Below are 23,092 nucleotides of genomic sequence, written 5' to 3'. Positions count from 1 at the left end.
CGCCCCGCCCCGCCTCTGTTGGGAGGGGGGAGGGGAGCGGGCGAAACGCCGCGAGGTTTCTCCGCTGTTCTGCGGAACCCCAATGAAATCTCGGCCGAGGTCTCGCGATATTTGTCCGCTCTCCCTCCCCTCCCCCTCCCCCCGCCCCCCCCTCCCCGAGCACGATGCCGCGCAGGAATGTGAAAGGCTCCCGCCCGCCGCCATTTTCTTTCTTTCTTGGCAGGCAGCGAGTGGGGCAGGAAGCAGTGGCTGAGCGAGTATGGCGGACTATTCCACGGTGCCCCCTCCTGCTTCGGGCGCACCCGGAGGAGGCGGCGGTGGAGGTGGAGGAGTGAACGATGCCTTTAAAGACGCGCTGCAGAGGGCTAGGCAGGTGTGTGTGTAACGTGGCTCTGCCGAATCAATGGGGCCCTCGGGTCCCGGGGCCTGGAGGCAGCTGCTGACCAGGCCGCGGCGCTTCAGCCGCGGGAGGAGGCGGCGGGTTGCACCCTGACGACGCGCGGCTCCGTGGGGATCCGAGGAGGGGATCCCTCCTCCAGTGTGTGTCCGCGGGGTGTGAGGGAGGGGGAGATTTGCCCCTTCCCCACCCCCCTCTGCATACGCCGCGGCGAGCACCCGCGTCGCCCGCCCTTCGCGACTGGGGAAAGGTTTTTGCAGTCAGACCCCGGCTTCCTCGTCTCCGCCATTGCTCGCTGGCAGATTGGGCGCCGGGAGTGCTTCGGCTCGGCCCGGAGTGATCCGCGCCATCCCGGGCGGCGGGGGTGCGGGGAGCTGCGCTGCGGGTTCCCTATTGCTGGGCCTGCAGGGAGGTAAAATCTCGGCTAGCGGCGCGGCGCCTTATCAGGATTTCGGTGCGGTGCTGCGCTTCTCGGGCGGCGGAGGGGCAGGAGGGAGGGCGGCTCCGCCGCACGGCCCCGTATTGTGTTCCCTGAGGCGCCCTCGGTGCCCGCTAACCTGTTCGGACCGGTTGGGCAGCGCTGCGGCCTGCGGGGAGAGGACTGCCTCTTCGGAAGTTCTTTATCCCGAAGTTTCATTGGTAGCTTTTACACCACGGGCGATGTTTTCGTTATTTCTCTGGTAAATTTTTTGGCTCCCGTGGTAATAACGCGTCGCGGTTTTGGAATTATTTGAAGACCCGGTGTAATCGCGAGTCCTAAGGTTTGAAATAGTTTTAGCGGATAGGCCCTCGGTGAGCTAGTGCTGTGTTTCGTGAAAAATAGGCATCAAAGGAAAAGCCTCCTAGAAAAAAGTTTATGGTGTTTAAAGGGAAGGATTGGTTTGGGTTTTTTTGAGACGGTGAAGAAAATATAGGAGTCTTTGCTGTTGAACAGTGAGCACAAGTTTCCTTGAAAACATTTAAAAATAAAAATTCGTGCACTGAATTGTTTCTAGCAGCAGTTTTCTGTTTACTTATTCCAGGTTATTTTTATATGCGTTGTCTAAACCATTTACAGTCATTTAGAAGATCGGGAATAATTAAGGTCTAACAATATTTTTTTTCTCACAATGTCTCCCTTTTGTTTAGATTGCAGCAAAAATTGGAGGAGATGCTGGCACCTCAATGAATTCAAACGACTACGGTTATGGAGGGCAAAAAAGACCTCTTGAGGATGGAGGTATGCACTCGCTACTGCTGCATTTATTTTTGTTGAGTATGGTCATGGTGCCAGAATGATTGCAGGTGTTTTTTTGTTTATTTTGTTTGTAGGGTTTTGTTTTTTCATAGCACAGCTTAAAAACAGCTTGTTCCCTTGATAGATCATGACATGCTTTTTCAGTTTCAGTTTAGGGGGGAAATTTGTTGAACCATGGTGCTCTAATCTAAAGTGAATGTATACCTCATTTTTTAAGTATTTCAAATGTGGTTTAAACGCTGTAAAGAGGAAAATGTATGCTGGGGAGGGGAGCAGATAAATTCATGGTTAAGAAACGCTTACACAGGTATGTCATTTAAAGTCTTATTGTTGTGTAGGACTGATTACAGTTTGCAAATTACAATTAGTGTAGAAAGTGCTCACTTTGTAAATTTTATTGTTTCATAAACTTTATTATTGCACACTTTCAAATAAAAGTATTAATGCATTTCATGGTAAAAGCATAGGACTTTAAAAAAAGACAGGAAAGTAAATTTTCTACTTTGTATACACTTTTGCTTAGCCTATTATTTAGTCTGTAGCCTGTGTGAACCCTGATAAGGTCATACTTAGATCTTCTAACTTGTTGCAGCTTTTTGGATTTGCCTTATTCTACAGTAAAGTTTTCTCCTGAAATGTGTATGTGTCATCTTCTGTCTCTTATGAAGCAGCCAGTTTGAACTTAACAGGGTTTGATCTGTTTAATATACACAAAAAATCCTGGATAAATTGTGGAAAGAACTCTCTGAGCTTGTTGAAGTGTTCTCCTAGGTCTCAAAAAAGAGCAATGCCTTTTTTTCCTTCGAGAGGATTGAAACTCAGTCTACAGAATGTAACTAAGGCTTTATATCAGGCGTTCTTGTGTCCTGTAATAAAGTTTTTTTTTCTATTAACCGTGAGGTTTTTAATATACAAAAATGAGCTAATGATGCTTCAGATGATATATGTAATGTATTCTTTTTATTTTATGTGTAGATGGCTCTTGGACAAGTCCGAGCAGTACAACACACTGGGAGGGAATGCCCTCTCCTTTTAAAGGCAGGAATTTTTATTTATTACCTGTGTTTAGTATGTAAACATGACATAAACTAGTGGATCTTTCTGGATTGACACAAATATTTCTTGGAATATGTGTCTGAGCTTTTGCTGCACATAAATTATGGTGGTTCATATAACCTTTATTTTGGGGTGGGAAGGAAGCATCCGAAGTTTGTAGTCTATCTTTTCAGATATAGGTTAATTATGTCTTTTATTCCTTTACTGTACAGAAAGGATTTGGATGGCAGTGATGTAGTTGCTTTAAATCTGCTTTTTTTTGAAGTTTTATGCTATGAAATGCTTGATATTTGGATAGGAATTTCATATCAACATTCAGATTGAGATTGCATTGCCATGTGATATTGCTGTATTTTCAGATGTTTGATGTAGATTTGTGGTCATTGTCGGAATTTTTTTTCTTTAAATCATTGTTGATTTTTGTGTGAATTTTATTTTTTTCTTTTTTACAATAGAAGCATCATTAGCTTGAGCAACCAACAGCTAAACTTTGTTCCTTGTCTTAGTTAAGTTTCAGTGACTGGATATCTATGAGCAATCCACAGTGTGTTCAGAAAACTGCCTTTGGTTAAACCACTGAATAGATAATATGGAAAACCCTAACATCTTTTCAGCTGTACTAACCAAGTGCTGAGTGTTCGTGAGATTCTTTCTTTTATTCAGATGATCAACTCCCTGAAATTGGAGGAAAAAAAAAAGAAAGAAAAGGAAAAAAAAAAAATAAGAAAAGAGGGACTAAAATACACTGGAAAGTTACAATTCACACTAAAAGGTGTAAATGCTTCTTGAATTTCCTGGCAAAAAAAATTTAAAAAATTTTAATTTTGCAGATCAACCAGATGCTAAGAAAGTTGCTCCTCAGAATGATTGTAAGTATTTTTAAAATTTTGTTACAAAAAAAACCCAACTAAATGAAACATAGCATTGTCAGAACAAGAATTTGAAACAGTGTTCTGGTAGGTGATACATGCATAAGTGAGATCATAAGAATGACTCTGTCAGGATGAGTCTGCTTTGTAAAACTTGACAGTGTGGTTAGCAACAGCTTGAGTCTTTTTAGCTGTTTTCAAACCTCTTGATAACACTCCTTAACTTCTCAACTAGGACAAAAGTTGATACAGTTTAGCTTTGTTATCAAAGCAAAAGCCTAGCTGTATGTGTTTTAACTTATTTTAATAATATTTGTTTATAGCTTTTGGAAATCAACTACCACCGATGCATCAACAACAAAGGTAAGAGTTACACTACATCTTAGGTAGAGTTTTCCTTTTTACTGAAAGAAAGCATTTTCAATGAATTTTTCTGGAAAAGTGGTATCAATTCATAAAGCATGTACTCAATAGTTGTGTGATCTGTTGAAATTTAGCTTCAGCAAGTCCCAAGCCAAACACTTAACAAAATTTGTGTATTTTTAGCATACTTCCAAGGATATGCAGATTAAATTTACAGTGCTACACTGGCCTTCTCTGTACCACACATGCTAATAGTAAATTAGATGAAGGAAAGCTTGAAATATTCATATTGTATTTTAACTTTTTAGGGTCACCTTTTTGTATATTGTTAGTTTACTTAGTACTGTTCTTGCATAATGACTTTTTTAATTATTGGGAGGAAAGCAAGTCTGGGCAATGCTAGGGACAGTAACTAGCTCCCTTGATTTTAAAGGGGGTAATGTATTTATAAATACAATATCTCTTTGGTCTCTGAATGGCCGTTGGTTTTTGTTTGTTTTAACATTGTTTGTAGGTCTGTGATGACAGAGGAGTACAAAGTTCCAGATGGGATGGTTGGATTCAGTAAGTAGTGTGGATGTGGTGGTGTAGTGTAGTAAGGGATGTTAATAGATGCTGTTTATACAAATCTTTTTGTTTTTTATTTCTTCAAGTAATTGGCAGAGGTGGAGAGCAGATCTCACGTATACAGCAAGAGTCTGGCTGTAAAATACAGATTGCACCTGGTAACTATTTGTGGGGCTTGGGGTTTTTTTATCTTTGTTTATTGTGGTGGGGTTTTTTTGATAGAAAGTTTGGAAGCCATTGCTTCTAATTGCTTCAACTTTCATTTAAAGTGTATTTTAATATTTTGTGCCAATCTCAACTAGCACCATCTAAAGAAATGCAGTGGTACACTGATTATTTCACTGTGAAATTCCAGTAGTTTGTATATGCTTAGTTTTATAATCTCTGATTTAACACTGCTGCTAAGTTGGTGTTATTTTATGACCACAGATAGTGGAGGCCTGCCTGAGAGATCATGTATGCTAACTGGAACACCAGAGTCTGTTCAGTAAGTAAAACAAATTCTGTATGTGCATATTTAACTGCAATATGCTTCATTTTTTCAGCTCTAAATACAGTAGCTACATAGTATGTTAATATCACTGGTTTTTTTTCTATTTAAAAGGCAGTTTGGTGACAATTAAATGTACACACAAGAAAAAAGGCCTTGAACCTGCAGTGAGCTACATGTTTTCCTTTAGGAATATACATGACATTCTCTTAAGTTGCAACTAACAGGCTGCTTTTAATAATGTCATTGCTTTATGGAAATTTTCATTTTAATCATAGTTTATACGGCCCACATGTTAGAGGGAAGAGTTTTTTAATTAATGTTAGTACCATAATCATTATTATACTCTGATGGCAACTAACTTACATGAGTGGAGAATATATACTTGATTTTGATGGTATTGATTTTAAGTAAAAATGTCCTTACTTCACATTCTGAATCAATCAGCAGATCTTATGGTACTTGGTGTTAAAACTGGGATTATTTTACAGTCTCAGGTTCTTTGTCTTTCTATAAAATTTAACATCAGTCTCCCTTAAGGTTGACTGTTAGGAGATTAAGAAAGATCACTTTCAAATGGGAGGTTCTGATCTACTGGTGAAATTAGGCAAAGGTAGTAAAAGCTTTTGATCTGATGATTTTTTTTTAATGCACTAAAAAAGGTAAGTTGTAACAATTTATTTTCTTTTCTAGTATTTTAGAGGGTAAGTTTTCCATTTTTTGTTCTGAGTTAGTTTGATCAATGTAGTGTTTAAGGAGGCAATTTTTACTCACATATGCTTGGTAAAGAACCATCTTTAAGTATTTTGACATTTGATTTTTAGGTCTACCACATTATCTTGAAATTACTTAATTAAATTGCTGTTACAGGCTTACTGAATTTACCTCTTATTTCTTAGTGATATTAATTATATTCTGCAGAAACGTAATTTTAAAAATTTACCATTTCTGAGCAGGAAAGTTGTGGGCAAGTGATACTTGTGTATTTATAAGCTTGTATATTCCTTCACAGATCAGCAAAAAGGTTACTTGATCAGATAGTTGAAAAGGGAAGACCTGCACCTGGCTTTCATCATGGTGATGGACCTGGAAATGCAGTACAAGAAATAATGATTCCAGCAAGTAAAGCAGGTTTAGTTATTGGAAAAGGTGGAGAGACAATTAAACAGTTACAGGTATATATACTTCTTTTAAATGTGATCATACCAAATCTGGATTTGCATGGGTATTGACCTCCCTTCTGTCAAATAGGAGCGGGCAGGTGTTAAAATGGTCATGATTCAAGATGGTCCACAGAACACTGGTGCAGACAAACCCCTTAGGATAACTGGAGACCCTTATAAAGTTCAAGTAAGGAGTCTTTCGGAATTCAGAGCATCTTAAAATCCATTCTGATATTGCAGTAACTAAATGAAGTTTCATTCTTCTTTTAGCAAGCCAAGGAAATGGTGCTGGAGTTAATTCGTGATCAAGGTGGCTTTAGAGAGGTGCGCAACGAATATGGGTCAAGAATAGGAGGAAATGAAGGGATAGACGTAAGCATGGTTGAAAAACTTGTTCACTGTATTTTGAGATGTTAACGTTAAAATGTTAAGATGGGTAATACTGAAAAACTGTTAAACAGATTCCAAAAGTGCTGGTGGCATGTAAGTATGACTTGATGATTGCTGAAATTACAACTTTAAATGCTGTGCAGCATTCACTTCACATTGCTAGCAGCTCTGTTTCAGCTAGCTGCAGTTTTTTTATCAAATAAGCAATTAAGTTTTACGGCTGAGTTTATACAGTCATTATAGAAATTGGAGTTTGGCCTTTACAGAAGAATATGTAAGTCCATCTATTATTCAAGTCATGAGCTTTAAAATGTTCATCAGAGGTGAGGCTTCAAGTTTCCTTCTGAATCTGCAAATTAAGCCCATTGGAGCCTCTGTTTTTTGATTGTGTCACTGGAAATACTGCCATGATGAGACTTCGTACTACATAGACTGTTTTTCCTTTTGATGCCTTTGTCCAGAATTTGCAAGGCTTTTGACTTAGTAAAAATCCACAATTCAGAAAGCCTTAAGTGGCACAAGACTGACCCTAGTTCTGATATGTGACCCTTTAATTTTGTGAATGTAGTAGGGGTATTTCCATCATTGATATCTTCATGTTTTATTGGTGTTTTTTTCTCTTTAGGTTCCAATACCACGATTTGCTGTAGGTATTGTAATTGGAAGAAATGGAGAGATGATAAAAAAGATACAGAATGATGCTGGTGTTAGGATCCAGTTTAAGCCAGGTTGGTAATATCTTTGTAAGTTTCTGTGAATTAAACAAAAATTTACTGGATTACATAAACTAGAATAGTTCATTTTTATTCCAGATGATGGAACAACTCCAGATAGAATAGCCCAAATCACAGGGCCTCCTGACAGATGTCAACATGCTGCAGAAATAATTACAGATCTCCTTCGAAGTGTTCAGGTTGGGTAATATGTTGTTTACCATTTAAAATCTCCTGCCAGACTTTTTCAAAAGACCTAACATTTTAAAAATCAGTGTATAACTAAAGAAAATAATGTTGTAATTTTAGTCTACTTCAGAGTTCAGTCTGGAATATGAATGTTTGCTTTTACAGTTAAAATTTTGCAAGCATCAGAATGATAATATTGTAATTATTGTTTAAAACATGACTTAAATATTTATTTTAAGATGAGCCCCAGTGCTGCACTTACAGAAGGTAGACAAATTGTTTCTTTGTACATGCAGAACTTTTTGGTTTCTTCCATATTCTTTCCTTCTTCATTCTTCATATGCAAAGTTTTACAGAACAGCTTAAAATGTAATGTATGTCTTCTGAAAAAGATAGTACTGAAACTATTGAAACTATGTGACCAGTAAATCAGTTCTTAACAAATCATGTGATGTAACCAGTTGGCATTAATAATTTGTTTGCAGTAATTAATATAGAACATGCTAATTTATTGTGCCTTATTTTTAGGCTGGTAACCCTGGTGGACCAGGGCCTGGTGGTCGAGGAAGGGGTAGAGGCCAAGGCAACTGGAACATGGGACCTCCCGGTGGATTACAGGAATTCAATTTTATTGTTCCCACTGGCAAAACTGGATTAATCATTGGCAAAGGCAATATATCTTAAACTACATATAGATACAGATACAAAACCTCAACTTCTCTGGTTGTGCAAATAGCCATATTAGAGAGATGTTTCAAGAGAAGCCTTTGCTTCTTGTTTCATGTACAGTAGAGCGACATCATACTGTGATAAATCATAACACTCCTAATAGTATTTTCAGATTTTCCTCACCCAAACTCATACCCACTGTAGTTGAAAGTCAAGAACAAATCAATTTATTTAACCCGTTCTTTTAAAACTGTTTAATTGTGTTGGTATTGTTTGGTAGATTCTTAGATGATGTATCTTATGATTAACTTGCATTTGATACTTCTTGCTTAGGCTACTGTTACTGCATCTGTGTAGTGAAGTTAGACTTCAAGGTTGTATTTGCTGATAACCATGGGCATTGGTTGTTGCTCATGTCTAATCTTACATCTTTACATGAATGGAAAAGACAACTTTGTAGCAATTATTTGCTGTTCTTTCTGAGTAAATATTGTGGGGTTTAATTTAAAAAATATTTTATTTTTACTAACGTATTTCAACCAAAGTGCAATACTACCCTGAAGAGGCACTTTTTTCAGTTAAAATGTTCTCATATGACTCTTAAAGAAGTGAAAAGACTCCTTCAGCTTCCATGCATTTGACTTCCCTGATTTAAGTGTTAGTATTCTTGCTTAAATGCATGTCATAAAAACTGTATCTTGCCTTGTAGGTGGTGAAACTATTAAAAGTATAAGCCAGCAGTCTGGTGCTAGAATAGAACTTCAAAGAAATCCTCCACCTAATGCAGATCCAAATATGAAGATGTTTACTATCCGTGGAACACCCCAGCAAATAGATTATGCACGACAACTTATAGAAGAAAAGATTGGAGTGAGTGTGCAGCTATACTTTTACTTACCAGTGTAATTAAACAAAATAGAAAGTGGGTCTCTGTCTTCTGTTTCACTTCCAAATTACTTAATCAGATAATAATACTAATTTATAATAAGGGTTTAAGGTAATACAAACATAACTTCAGATGGAAATGGTTCTTCAATGTAAATGAAATGCAGTGACTTCAAAGTTATCTTTGATACTGTTAAAGCTACTAAAGCGTCTGTTTAGTTTTTTGGGCTCAGTATATTTTGGTGGAGTTCTAATCCAAGTTTAACACTTCTTAAATTCCCTGGACTTTTGTGAATGCACATAATCAAATTTACTACCTGTTTTTTGTACCTCATACTGCAAACAGATTTCATTAGCAAGATCAGCCAGACTTAGATGTATCAACTTATTTTGAAGCACTGATAGTCTGGGGTTTTTTTAAAACAGCTTGTGGAAAAATCTGTTTATTTGTGAAATTTTTTATTTCAGAAGAAATAAATGCAGCTTCCTAGCTGCTATTAATGCCACACCTGCTTTTCACTGTTTTTTACTAACCATAAGCCTAATTAATCTTCAAAAGACTGCTTTCTCCGTGTCTTAATATAAAATATTTAATTGCTTTTAAATAATATTCTTGAAGTATTTAGATATATGCCTCTAATGATTTGAACACTGGAGAACTTCAAAGGTTTATTTCCTTCTCTGCTATTCTTGTTACAGGGTCCAGTAAATCCATTGGGTCCACCTGTTCCCCATGGACCCCATGGTGTAGTTCCTGGCCCACATGGACCTCCTGGACCACCAGGTCCTGGTGCTCCCATGGGACCTTATAACCCAGCTCCTTACAATCCAGGGCCTCCTGGCCCTGCACCTCAGTAAGTACTGGCACAGCTGGCTTCCTGTTTGTAGGGTGACCCTGGGTCTGGCTTTCACTGCAATTCACTGTCAATTGGTCTTTTGTAGTGGTCCTCCAGCTCCGTATGCTCCACAAGGATGGGGAAATGCTTATCCACACTGGCAGCCACCAAATCCACCAGATCCAGGTATGAAGTGTCACAGTTGTACTGTAGTGTGGATGTTATTTGAGTACATCCATTTTGTCCTTTCAGGTATATATGTTCCACAGTTCATTTGTGTCATGCTGGTAAATGGGAAAAAGCTCCTCTTCTTCATGCTTTTCCTTACTGTCAGTTTTAATGTATGGCTTAGACTTCCTACATGTTGGTTGTTAGATGTTGAAAATCACTTGCTACAGTTGGAATGTGCTTGTTTACTGAATGTTGCTGATGCTGCATCCCAGTTTATGGTACTTTTTTGCAAGACTCTAGGTTAACCAATTTTATGCAAATAAGTTAATTTTTCCTGCAATGGATGTCTTTACATGAAGTTTTCTAATGAAGGTGTTTTCTTTCCCTAATTGTGAATGACACTGTATTCTGTGTTAAACAATGCCCTTTACAATCCCATTGATCCTGACTGCTATATTATGTATTTCTAGCTTTTGTTTACCTATATGAGGATTGCTTCTCAGAGTATTTTGCTCAGTCCTTTATCAGTTGTTATACTGCTGGTAATACAGTAAAACTAATTAGGAATTTGTATTTTGAACTTATAATAGTTTTGTATTTTCTTTTAAAGCCCACCTGTGTAGAATCTGTTTCTTCTATTTTTATTTGTCTTTGTCAAAACCAGGAGTTTTTACTTAATTACAACTTCCCAAAGTTTTAGTATCCTGTTTTGCTTAAGTTACATCCTTTGGTTGGACTAGAACATATGGGTAAATGGAACTGCAGTCACAGAAGGCATGGTAAGGCTAGATGCTTGAGTCACTTGTACCTCACTGTTTGAGGCAGAGCTTCTTCAAAACTTCAGCTAGAAGATCTCAATTCTATTTTTGTTAAAAAATGGAATAAATAGTTTCTGGTAGCAAGTAGTCCTGATCCAAGCTCCACTAGTGAAAAAAGGGGAGGCCTGTGGAGGATGTTAAAATCTATGGAGCATTTCATTCATGTTCAAATCTTTTTTATATCCTTTCTGGGCAAGTAACCATCTCTAGTTTCATTTTCCTAACTTGTATAAAAGCTATCTTTGTGTGCATTGTCTAGTATTTAAAAAAATGCCTATTATAGTTATTTAAAAGTAGGATGATACACAGAGACTTGACTTGTATTCTTGGCATACTGAAAGTGTCATTTTATCCAAAACCACTGCTTAAATGTTACAGTCATTTTGCTACCACATTTTAATCTTCTTTAAAGGAATTTATATATATAAGGAACTGTAAGAGAAATGGCAAGTACCTTGATATCATCTTGATGATGATTTTATTAACCAATTTTTTTGCAAAATACGCTTCTTAGAAATGAAGTTTTCCTATGTGCAGTTGGTGTTTCTTTCAAATAGCATTTGTTTGGATGAGTTGTGTACATTTGTCCACTTAGTTGTTCATTTCAGTGTAACAAATGGGTTATTTTAGTATTTTTTTCAGAGGTGCTTTCTCCAGAACCATGCTTGCCTCTTGTCACACGTGAAGGTGGAGCTAGTTACTACAGTCAGATTTCTTTGGAACTTTAATGAATCCTGCTCTGTGTTCTTCTAGAGAAGTAGCTACTAAGGGGAAGGAGGGGGGGAACCAAGCAGTGGCTTATTTGATATTTGCAGGTAACCTTAGAATAAAATACATACTAGTTTAAATCCACTGTTGTTGATGGAAGCAGTGTAATTTAAAAAGGAAACAGCGTCTTAATATTGTTTTCTGTGTGCTGATACACTTTGTGCCTTTTACATGGTTATATCTGAGTGAATGCTAAATGAATACTGCAAGAAGTTTGTTGTGGATTTCTTCTCTCTGAATACCATTTTCAGGGGACTTCTTGCTTTTCCATTAGGTGCTGCCTTTCCTATTTTGTGTTGGTGGGGAAAATGCACTTTCATTCCTATTTATAGTTACCTAAAGTATCAGTTGTGTCAATATTTTTGTGCTCAGTTCTTTCCTCAGTTGGCATTTATTTGCAGATGTTTTTAAGGTTGCAAATAGTGTTAAAGAATACTGGTTGTGGTTCTCTAACAGTAAATTTTCAGGTTTTGTGGATAACCGGTCTAGTAATATAATCAATCTCTGTGATTCAGCAAGAATAAGCTATTCCTGAAGGCAATATATGAAAATCAGAGAAACAAGGCTCTAGGAAGCAGCATTGTTGCCCTACCTAGATATAGTTAAAAATAAGGGAAGCATGGAGAGATAGCTGCAGAAGATGCAAGTATTGCTATTACTTGTTATACCAAAAAGCTGTAAGTAAACAGTGATGCTTTATAGCCATATATGCGGATACAGGTTACTATGTGTTTCTATATTTTACTGTTACTCTAAAGTTAACTGACAGCATTGCAAATACCTAGTAAGATACATATTCTGCTTCAGAAATACTTACTAGGCATGCCTCCTTTATCAGTGTCTATAGTGTGAGGCTATAACAAAAGTAAAAACCACTGAAATTCATGCAAAATTAATGATTAATTGTTGTTGTTGCCATTTAGTAACATGACTGTTGAAATTTAAAATCTGTTTCTGTTTATCAGATTTTTAAAAATTTAAATGGCACTGTAGTAGTAAGGGTTCTAGAGTGACTTTTATCTCTTCAGTCCTGTGAAAGTGTACTTCATACAATACATTTGTCTGAAACCTGATCAAAAGCTTGTGCTAGAAAGAACAGATAATTCCAGGATATAAATGGTTATTTGATTTAGATGGATTTTTCCTTAGAGGAAAATCTGAATGCTTAGGACAGGGTTAGTTGAGGACAGTATTGTGTTCATGCAACTTTTACAAATGCTTATGGTTTGTTTTTATAGGTAAGCCAGGAACAGATCCCAATTCAGCAGCGTGGGCAGCTTATTATGCTCACTACTATCAGCAACAAGCACAGCCACCACCTGCAGCCCCTCCTGGTGGACCAGCTACAACCCAAACTAATGGACAAGGTAGCTGTTTAGTAAAATGAATACGTTTGTCGTTGCTGGGAGTGTAGATACCCCATTATTTTTTATTGTTGTCTTGATATATTTGGTGTATTTATTGTAAAGTAACTGGTTGTCTTGCAAAACTCTTGTGTACAGCCATTGACATTGCTGTCCTTAATTTCAGCAGTAGTAAGGGTCACGTATTTACCTTGCAATACACTCCCAAAGAGAATTTTGCTGCAATTTGCTCTGACTATTACATTTACATAGTGTGGTCAGTCATAAATAAAAACTGAATGAGCCACACTGTTAATTGCCTATTGCTTAAATGGCTGCATCACTTCCAGTGGTTTTATGAAAATGACAGTTGTATTTAATTGTATTAATATAATTGTTGAGCCTGCATGAGACTTACCACTTTAATTTTGGGAGGTATTTTGTACTGTGAGTAGTGTGCATTTCCTGATTTTTGAAAACACACTGAACACTTACAATTATTTGTTTGTTTATGTAGTCTTCTACTAACTGTTTCTGTTTATAGTAGCTTGTACCACATAGGTTTGTAGTGTCAGATTTGAGTAGTGTTTTTTTGGATTGTTACTGAGAAAATCAGTTCATTATTTGAAAATTGTTTTATGTATGAAATAAAATCCAGTAGTTTTATTTTGACTGTTTCTAATGTAATTCAGGAGATCAGCCAAATCCGGCACCAGCAGGGCAGGTTGACTATACCAAGGCCTGGGAGGAGTACTACAAAAAAATGGGTATGTGTGCATGTTTTTTTGTTGTTTCTGCATATTACAGTGTTTTAGAATACTTCATATCTTGTTAGATGAGACTTTATTTTTTCTATACCCAAAGAAACGTACAGTTGACTTGTCTCCTGAACCAAATACTATTAGAGGCTCGGGATCCTGCAGGAAAACAGGCTTGAAAACTTGTACTGTGTTTAAGACACTTACTTGTACTCATAGTAGTTATTAGCTTTGCAAAACCTCTTCATATCTAATGAGATGGCTATAGTTGGTCACTGGGAAACAATACTTCAGTATGAATATTTTTAGAATATATCATGAGTTTTGGGGTTCAGGTTTCATATCCTTTATGAAGCTGTTGGTCTTGTTGTTTGGTAGTTGTTTCCTAGTGCTCTTAAGATTACAGAGATTTTTTTTCTCTTATAGCTTGCTTTCTGTGTTCCAGGTCACTAAAGCATCATAACGAGCTTTCTTTTATGTTATGCTAGGTTTGTACACTGAGGACTAAGAGTCTTATGAATACAAGTGCTGTTTGATGAGGCATACAGTAGCATCTAGTTTGGATTTTTTGTTTGGGTGGGAGGGAAGGTTTGGGGTTTTTTTGCCCTTTTCCAATTGCACCCATTTTTCTCATGGAATATTGAAGAAGCATTTGGAGTTGAGATGAAATAGCATGCTTGATTCCAGCCTTCCTCCAAGTGGATCCCAAATTATTTGCCAAGACACAGCTACTTTTATTTTGGGTTGGGATTTTTTGTTTTTTGGTGCAGCATAATTGAAATGATTATTTACTTCAAGAATTGTGTATCAGACTAAGAAAATTGCAACAGAACTCCCAAACACATGATTTTTAAGATACGATGGACATTTCTGTTTTTCCTCTTGTTTCATTTAACTACTAGTTTACTGTAGCTGACAGTTCAGCTCCCATTCTTCTGTGCAAAACTTGATTCTTTTCAACTGCCTTTGTCAGAAAAATCTATGATTGGCATGGGCTCTGCCATCTTCCTAATTTACTGGCTCTGGAAAGCAAAGCCTGAGTTCCACCAGTCTTTCACTTGTTTTAATTAAATAATAGCTACAAGTTACAATAGTTACAAGGTGTTGGGATAAAGTTTCTAGGAGCAAGTCCAAAAAGGAGTGTGAACCAAAAAAAGATGAACCCTGGAATATGTAAAGAATTGCTCTTAAAATATATAATTAAGAAAAAGAAATCACAAGACAAAAATTGAGAGGAAAAACAGAAGGACAGTTGTGATACCCATTTCTTTTTCTAGTTGAAATTGAGTTCTTTGCCTGAACATGAACTCCTGATGTCTGGACCTCTGTAACTTGACTGTAAATCACAGGAACGTTTTGCTTCTTCAGCATGTTGAAAATCTTGATATGGGAGATCCTCTTAGACAAGAGGAAGAGCTGACCAAGTGAGGTTGAAGGGCAGAGAATTCACTAAAGAGCTAATTTAATGCTAACGGGCCATGTTTACCCCACCTCCTTAGGAGCAGTATAAAAAATTAGTAGAGGAACTGAGAGGCAGCAAGGCTGTCCATTGGGAAGCTCAGGTCCTGTCCAGGTTTCAAATACAGCTGATACTGTTTGTGGTTCTTACAGTATTGTAACGCTTTTGTCCCTTTTTTTTGTCCCTTTTTTTTTTTGTGTGCAAAAGGGGGAAGGTAGGAATCTTTCAGATTTTTTTACAGCACAAACAGCTGTGCTGGAGAACTGAACATAAACTTGGGGCTTGCTGAGCCAAATCAGTTTTATTTTTTCTGTTGAGGAAACTGCTTTGATAATCCGTGTGGCAACCCTATGAGGGTGATAGTACTTTTCTGGGAAAACAGTTACTTTGCTGTGTAACCTAAAAGCTGTTGGAGAGGTTTTTTTCAGTTTATCTGTACTGTAAGTGGAAAAACTGTGTAAGTTGTGCAGAGGGTGGCAAAATGGAGGAACTGCATTTTGAAGATGTTCAGGATAGTGCTTTTCCAAATTCTCACATCTGCTGCTCAGTGGTTTTGAGAAGATTTGGAGAGTGCACACATTATAAGAAGAGTGTGGATGGCCAGTATTCTTATGTGGATTTTCTTTGTAAAATTATTTTAAAATCAACCAAGGAAAATCAGCCTTCTGTCTGGTACACTGGACAAAACTGTTCATTAGAATCTTTGATACTCGTGTTCACCAGAAAGTTTACTTGGTTATCTTTTTATCTAAATAAAAGGTGATGTGGTTGCAGGTAAGTTTGAAGACTTTTTTGGAAAATTTGTGGAAGCTGCCTTTTTTGTTTGTTTTTTGGTTTTTGTTAGCTAAACAGAAGATTAGATACATGTGGAATTTTTCAAGGTGGAGGTTTGCATTTTGCTTGGATTTATTTGATGTAGTGTGATTGTATGTGGTGGATTTTTTTATTTCTAGTGTCCTAGAAAAGAGTATAGTACCCTAACTATGACTGTAAAACTTAAAAGTTTATTTTTTCAAATCTAAGCATATAGATGACCAAAAATAGCATGTCACAGTAGGCAATAGTTATGTCTTGGAAGTTCAAGAAACTTAAAGTGAAGTGCTCACTATAAAACCCTCCTGTCTGGATGCATGCAAGTGTAAGGACAGATGGTTGGATAGAGCATGGAGAGTGTTGTTCTGCTTATAGTCATGTACATTCTGCAGTGGTAACTGGAAAAGCACCTTTTAGATAAAATAGTGACAAAATTTATTGGTTTCAAGTGTGTGTTTTTAATGTTTCTGAAATAAGGGGAAAAGGTAGTAAAAATGGCTGTGATGAACCTTTCTTGGAACAAAGGGCCTAAAAGTTGACTTTGTTTTTTCCATACACTAAAGAGTCCATGTGTATTGGTCTGTTAGATTTATAGAGTTCTTAAGCTGCAAGTGGATTTTGTTGGAAGTCCTGGTAGTCCTTAGCTGCACGTTTGAGAGAGGGTGTGTGTGTACATGCACGTGTGCACATGCTGTTTGTTATTTCTAGAGGACTGGAATTTAAGCAAAGATTGGAAAGAGAATTTTCAGGCCTATATGCTGTGGTGGAGTAAATGTTTACAAAAACAATGTTCTTTTTGAAAAATGTTATCTGCAATAACCTGGCAGTTAGTTGCATTAAGGAGGCCCGAATAAGGAGGTGTGAATGAATTGGCATCTGGTGTATTCATTAATGCAGTCTGTACAACGAGAAATTGGTCCAGGCAGATTATAAAAATTATTCTTGCCTGTTGACTTGTATTTTTAGTTTAAATATAACTGGTTGTTTAGGTCAGCAGGCTTTAAAGGCTTTTGCTCTGGAATGTTATTCAAGAGGTGGAAAAAAGTGTCCCTATAGTTCCCCAATTTTGCTTTACATGGGAATCATTATATTAAAATAACAGGATGAGTGGTTAAGTAAAAAAAATAAAGCCACGAGATTATTCAAAATCTGAGTAAGAAGCTAGGTGATATTTGTTAGACACTGTATTTTTGAATTTTATACATATATATATATATATATATATATATACAAAGCTATGTAATCTTAATTACTTGTAGGTCAAGCAGTTCCTGCCCCTGCTGGGGCTCCTCCGGGTGGTCAGCCAGATTACAGTGCAGCATGGGCTGAGTACTACAGGCAGCAGGCAGCATATTACGCCCAGACAAGTCCACAGGGAATGCCACAGCATCCTCCAGCACCACAGGTATGAAATTTTAATGGGTTTTTTTGGCTGGCTTCTGTTTCAGTGGTTATAGATATCTTTTTGCATGTCTCCTGCTTTGTTACCTTTGGAGTATGCATCTTTTTTTCTAGCAAAATAACTCTCCGAATAATAAATAGACGACTTTGTTTACCTGACAACTTGAGTTCTGTATCTATCCATATGTTCGGTAATTATGGTTTTTTGGTTTTTTTTGTTGTTGTTGTTTTTGTTGTTTTTTGCTTTTTTTTAAAGAAAAACTTTCTCCTCCCAGGGTTTTGAAAACCATGCAAGAAGCCACCACCATTTACATTAACCAATTTTTCTTTCTTAAAGGCTTCACTCCTGAGTTAGCTCAATTTAAAGGATTTTCTTTAACTTTTTGTGTATCTCTTATGTATCTCTTCTGCACAGGGCCAATAATAAGAAGTGGACAATACAGTATTTGCTTCATTGTGTGGGGGAAAAAACCTTTGTTAAATGTATGGATGCAGACGCCTTGATGAAGATCTTAATTTTGTTTGGTTAAAAAAAAAATAGTGTTTTTGAAAATGTACAAAATATCTATCACTACTGATAGGAGGTAATATTTCTGTGTAGAAATGAAAAATGGTTTGTTTTTAGTATTAGTGTAGATGTACACATTCCAGCAAATGTATTTGCAATTATGTGGTCAATGCTTTGTGATATAAATGTACTTTTTCAATGTATACTTTATCACTTTTAAAATGCCTGTTTTGTGCTTTACAATAAATAATATGAAACCTCCTGTGTCGGTAAGTTGGATATGTGGGCATATAAAGAATTATAGGATTGATATGCAACGCTGAATCAAGGTACCTGTACACAAATGAGATTTTTTTTCCCCCATGAAACCTTGTTGAGTTAAAAACTTGCCGTTAGCATGTTTTTCCCCTCTTGCAGAATAGTTGTAGATGGAGGATCTCTTTCATTCATTGTATTTTGCTGCCTAGCACCAGTAATCTTGATACTTTAATTTTCTTCCTATTTGATTAAAACTGCATGTGTTTAAGAAGGTGATCTTTTGGCATACTTCCATTGCATTAACAGTGACATTTCCTTTTATACATGACCACTGTTTCAGACCTGTGCAGCTGCTATAACAGATAATTTTGTTCTTAATGGAATACTTCAGAGCTGTTCCTGCATAACTATTTTATGGATTTTTCAGACTAGTTATAAAATTTTATTTTAAGTGTGTTGTTCTTAAGCCTTCAGTTTAAAGTAGTCCACTTCAAAATGTAGTGTAGAAAAGTCAATGTGGTATGCATAGTAGTTACAAAACAAATGCATCTGTCCTTAAAGCTGTTTTGTTTGAGTGGTGAGGAGTGGTTGAGTACTTCCTGCAGAGCAGATAACTCCTGTTTTTGTAAATAGTCAAGTATTTGAATCAATTGATTATTTTTTTTATATATACTTGAAACTTCTTATTGCTCTAATGCTCATACTGAAAACCTGATTCTCTTGAAATCCTGTGTTTGCTCTTTGCATATTTATTGGCTCTTTGCATATATTAGACTACATGCAATACAGTCTGTCTTGCCATTGTCTGTTGAAGTGCAGGTTTGATCCAGCCAGTATAGAACTAGCTCTGTAGGGGTGAGGAGGACTGTGCTGTGTATCATCCTTGATTGTTCCTTCAAGGAGCATTGCACTGTAAGTACATCAGAATGACAAATTGATGAACTGCAACAGTATCTTTTTGTCAATGTTCCACATAATGAAAATGCCATACTTGTGTGACTATTATGTTGGAATACAGTGCTGGTCTCTTAGGAAATCTTAATTGCTTCTTAATTCAGAAACATAGGTTTGCATATCTATACATATACACATAATATGAGCTTTGTGGGTAAGTATTCCTGAAACGTTTAGCAATAGTTAAAGAAAATCATGTTTCTGTTTCTGAGTAATAGTTTTTTTCATTAGTGCTCCTGAGACAGCTGTATCACTCAGTTTTTTAAGTATGCATGTCATAACATTGAAGTTTTTGGAACCACTTGCTAGACAGAAGTTGACTTTGTCTTCAGATAGTTTGCAGATATGTAGTGATGTAGGTATGTTTTGAATAATTCTGTAACTGTTACTTGCTTTATCTTTTGGATCACCATATTGTTGCTTTGAGAATAAATTTTTTTAGGGTGGCTGCACAGAGAAGTAAAAGTTAAGGCTTTGAAATTTAAGTAGATTATTCAGGTAATCAGCAATGTATGTACTGTGCTGTAGAAGTAGAAGGAATTATTTTTATCCCTTTTAAATTTAGGAATTATTTTAGTAGCTTGAAGAAAGGCTAGGCCAGAATTTGCTATCTTAGTGTAGGGTATGAAGTTTAATAGTTCATATATTTTGCATGGTATTTTGTAGATAACCTTATAGAATGGTGCATATATACTAAACTGAGAAAAATTAAATTCACTGGATTCTTTATCATTCACAAAATGGAGGCTGTTGATTTTGATTCATTTAAGGTATAAAATCTTTATTAATTGCAAACAGTGCAATTATTTATACTTCACAGTGCCTTCCCAGACCTTCCACCTTAGGTTCTGCTGCAAAAAAGCAACAGGTAAGCACAACCTAAGGAAGTATATAAATCAATATATTTCAGTACATTAATGTTGTCCCTGTGAGATCTTTGTGGTTGTGTATTGAAAAGCAATCTGCTGCCTCCCCAGATGCATTGTTACTCACGGTTCCATTTCAGTGGAAAGTCTTTTAAACAACTGTTTATATTTCTAGGTAAATATGTTGGGGATTTTTTGGGGTTTTTTAATTTGTTCTGGGTTTTACTGTTTTGGTTGTTTTTTTTAGAAAAGATTAGTAGATTGCAGTATTTCAAGTTGATCAGAATAAGTAATTTTTGTTCTTTTTTCCTCAAATAGTTAATTGTTGCAATTAAAGAATCAAAACCATTAAAATATGCAGGAATTACTTTGGTTAGAAAGGTCAACAGCCTTCACAAATGTTTTTTTATAATAGGGCACTGTTCCTACTTAAACCCTTAAAACCTAAATATTGAAAATATGACTTGTTGTTATCACTGAACTTGATAACTTGTCTTACAGTTACAGTGTGTTAGTGGGATTGTTAGATAACTTAGTTTGCTTACTCATACTTGACATGGTAGGAAAAGAGATTCTGCAGTTTCAGAGATGAGTATGTTTTAACTGAAAAAGCATGTGCACAAATTAAATGTTAACAGTACAGCAAGTAATATTTTATATAGCAGTCAGTGTATCCTATTTCTTGATACTTAAACTGAATTGCTGTATATTTTGATAGTTTAAAATGTTTGTATGTCTTACAGATGGTCTGGTATAGATTTTTGTTTCTGGTTTTTGTTTTAGCTTAAAGTAAAGCAGCATCTATTTGGGGTTTTTTTGTTGATTACTCTGTTTCTAAAATGTGCTGCTCCTCTTTCAAGAAAAAGTCCTGTTTATCTGTACATCAAAGAAAAATATTCAAAAATACTGCCTTCATTTTCACACACAGTGCTGAAGATGCTGCAAGCACCAAATCATAGCTCATAGAATCAGGTCCTGAGATAGTTACTACCAGTAAGGAGGAATCCTTTGAGTGTATGCCATTGGTGAGCCGATGAGCATGGACCATAGAAGGGCTCCATGTAGAAGGTAAAATTGGCAAAAACATAACAGATTTGAAATGTATCCCATACATAATGGTGTAGGGTATGATTTTTGTTTTGATCACTTTTCATTCTTTGAAGTATTAATATTGTTTGACCATAAATGTTCCATAATCTGTTAAGTTTTTTAAACTGTGATTTAATGATATAAACCATCTACTTTAACTTATATTCTTCTAAACAGCCAAGATTAGATATATTGAATTTTTTGACTAAATTAATAGTTGTGCTTCAGTTTCTCAAGCTACTTAATATTTCAGCTGTAGTTTAATATGTAACTTCATTTTTGATGTGAGAAAAGGTTAGATGTGTGTACCATTTGAATTTTGATACTGTGAATTTAGTGTTGGGGTGAGTTATTTGTTCACTACCTTTTACATGATACTTTTTTCCTCAACTGTTGTTGCTAAAATATCATAACAGTCTTTGAATTATAAGTTTAGCCAGCGGGAGGAGGTAGAGAAGAGAAAGCCAGTTTATTGGAATGTTGCTAGTGTGTGGAAGATGAGATGTTCTTGTATGTAGCATCTGAGGTGTACTTCCAGCTTTCTCACTGCTGGGCTTATTAGGCATGGTGTTTTGTGCTAAGAAGCATAGTGTTTCTTTTTCAACTCTGTCCCCAAACTCATAGTTCTAAAGAGAATAGAAAATAGATTATTGGAGCTATCCTGATCCTAAAAGATAACTGGACTTCCTTAGAAATTTAATGAACTTGTCCAAACTTGGCTTTACATGTTTCCTGCTCTTCTCTCTCCCTGCCCCCTCGGTCCCACCATTTAAGTACAATGTGAATGAGTACAAAAAGTTTAAAAAGCATAATATTCAAAGTAGGAAAAGCATTTTCATATCACTTTCTGCAGCCTGTATTTTAATAGGTTATGAAATAAAATGTCAGGTGGATAATCTTCAGATCAGTGTGATCATAAGTCATCTGTTTTAAGTTGTCCAGGCAGACAGAAACATTATTCACTTGCACAGCCTGTCTTGAAATACTTCCATCTTTTTACTAGTGGTATTTCATAGGATGATAGAAACTGTTTCTCCCTTGTTGTTCTCCAAAGTAATTTTCTAGAGTTTTTCATTGCATGCTAAAAGCTTTTTATTTTGCATTTTTCTGAAAGTGGGGGGAGGAAGGGAGGACTGGGCTTTTCAGGAAGCATACAGTTGACAGGATTCCCTCTTCCCTAGTAATAGCTTATAAAACTCTTATGTATGCACAATATTTCTCTTGCGTGCATGTGAAATGCCTTTTCGTCCTGAGAAAAGTGTTCTCTGCAGAAACTACCCGTGTGTAAAAAGAAGATTGGCTTTAAAAGGCAACTGTGATGGGAACAGTGTCTTAGGGAGATGCAGCTTGGACTTGAGGTAAATTGAATGCTTTACAAAAATGTGGTTTTGAGCTTGCATTGACATTGTATGTAATCTGGGTACACGTTAACTGTATAATGTTTTTGTATGGTTTTTCTCAATAAATGTAATCTGATGGTTAATAATAGCAATGTTTTTGTCTTTTTTATGCTCCTATCCCTGCCTTTGCTAGTTTGAAATAACAGTTTCACAGGAAAGACACTGCATCAACTAGTACTTGTGTGAATGAACATCACCCACGTGAAATGAAGTAAAATGTATTTAAATGGCTATTAGGATAAATACTTATTCAAAACCATGCAGTTTGTTACCATTTTTTCAAGATGTTTCTTCATTTGTAACTATTTTAAGTTACAGCTGTGACTCCAAAAGGTAACAGTAGAACCAGCAGTCAGCATATTCAAAAATTTTTGAAATGGCTGCAGAAATCTAATGTCCTGCAGCTTGTCTTTATGTGAAGGCTTATCCACATGTTCTTTAACTGAAAATGTGATTAAGCTGTAAAATTCAGGTGGTATTGCACAATGACATCAGTGTTGATATCAGGAGGTCTTAGAGAAAAATACAGTACAGTAGCCTTAAAAGACAGTGTTGAGAGATGGCAGCAATAGATTTATTCAATTGAGAACAAAGATTGAGAAAGCATTTACTCTCTGAACATATTTTTCTTAAAGCTTCCTTCCTACCAACTTAGCCATGAT

The 23,092-nt window shown here is 36.4% G+C and overlaps 1 protein-coding gene across 26 annotated transcripts in view; it reads left to right on the top strand.

The window, feature by feature from the left end:
• Window positions 1–148: 148 nt before the first annotated feature.
• FUBP1 (far upstream element binding protein 1) overlaps window positions 149–23,092 on the top strand; it is a 37,250-nt gene continuing 14,306 nt past the window's right edge. Inside the window, exons 1-23 of one of the 26 annotated variants that reach the window (XR_011727082.1) lie at window positions 160–373; window positions 1,526–1,616; window positions 2,610–2,672; window positions 3,521–3,559; window positions 3,883–3,922; window positions 4,437–4,486; window positions 4,576–4,647; window positions 4,919–4,976; window positions 5,992–6,154; window positions 6,231–6,329; window positions 6,413–6,514; window positions 7,158–7,260; window positions 7,345–7,445; window positions 7,963–8,104; window positions 8,813–8,973; window positions 9,688–9,842; window positions 9,931–10,010; window positions 12,820–12,948; window positions 13,617–13,691; window positions 17,214–17,359; window positions 18,936–19,033; window positions 19,896–19,943; window positions 20,870–22,518. Coding sequence is in view for 16 of the 26 variants with exons in the window: in XM_071750480.1 (XP_071606581.1) it covers window positions 260–373; window positions 1,526–1,616; window positions 2,610–2,672; window positions 3,521–3,559; window positions 3,883–3,922; window positions 4,437–4,486; window positions 4,576–4,647; window positions 4,919–4,976; window positions 5,992–6,154; window positions 6,231–6,329; window positions 6,413–6,514; window positions 7,158–7,260; window positions 7,345–7,445; window positions 7,963–8,104; window positions 8,813–8,973; window positions 9,688–9,842; window positions 9,931–10,010; window positions 12,820–12,948; window positions 13,617–13,691; window positions 17,214–17,359; window positions 19,896–19,943; window positions 20,870–20,875 (2,037 nt within the window). In the remaining 10 variants the exon portion in view is untranslated. Of the gene's footprint in view, window positions 374–578; window positions 810–1,525; window positions 1,617–2,609; window positions 2,673–3,520; window positions 3,560–3,882; window positions 3,923–4,436; window positions 4,487–4,575; window positions 4,648–4,918; window positions 4,977–5,991; window positions 6,155–6,230; window positions 6,330–6,412; window positions 6,515–7,157; window positions 7,261–7,344; window positions 7,446–7,962; window positions 8,105–8,812; window positions 8,974–9,687; window positions 9,843–9,930; window positions 10,011–12,819; window positions 12,949–13,616; window positions 13,692–17,213; window positions 17,360–17,770; window positions 18,126–18,935; window positions 22,519–23,092 lie in introns of those variants that run through there. The other 25 variants (XR_011727078.1, XR_011727077.1, XM_071750480.1 and 22 more) reach the window with 25 other exon arrangements.

Source organism: Heliangelus exortis, chromosome 8 (assembly GCF_036169615.1).
Source record: "Heliangelus exortis chromosome 8, bHelExo1.hap1, whole genome shotgun sequence".
In the NCBI taxonomy this organism is placed as follows: Eukaryota; Metazoa; Chordata; class Aves; order Apodiformes; family Trochilidae; genus Heliangelus; species Heliangelus exortis.
This window is presented reverse-complemented; position numbering and strand designations above follow the sequence as displayed.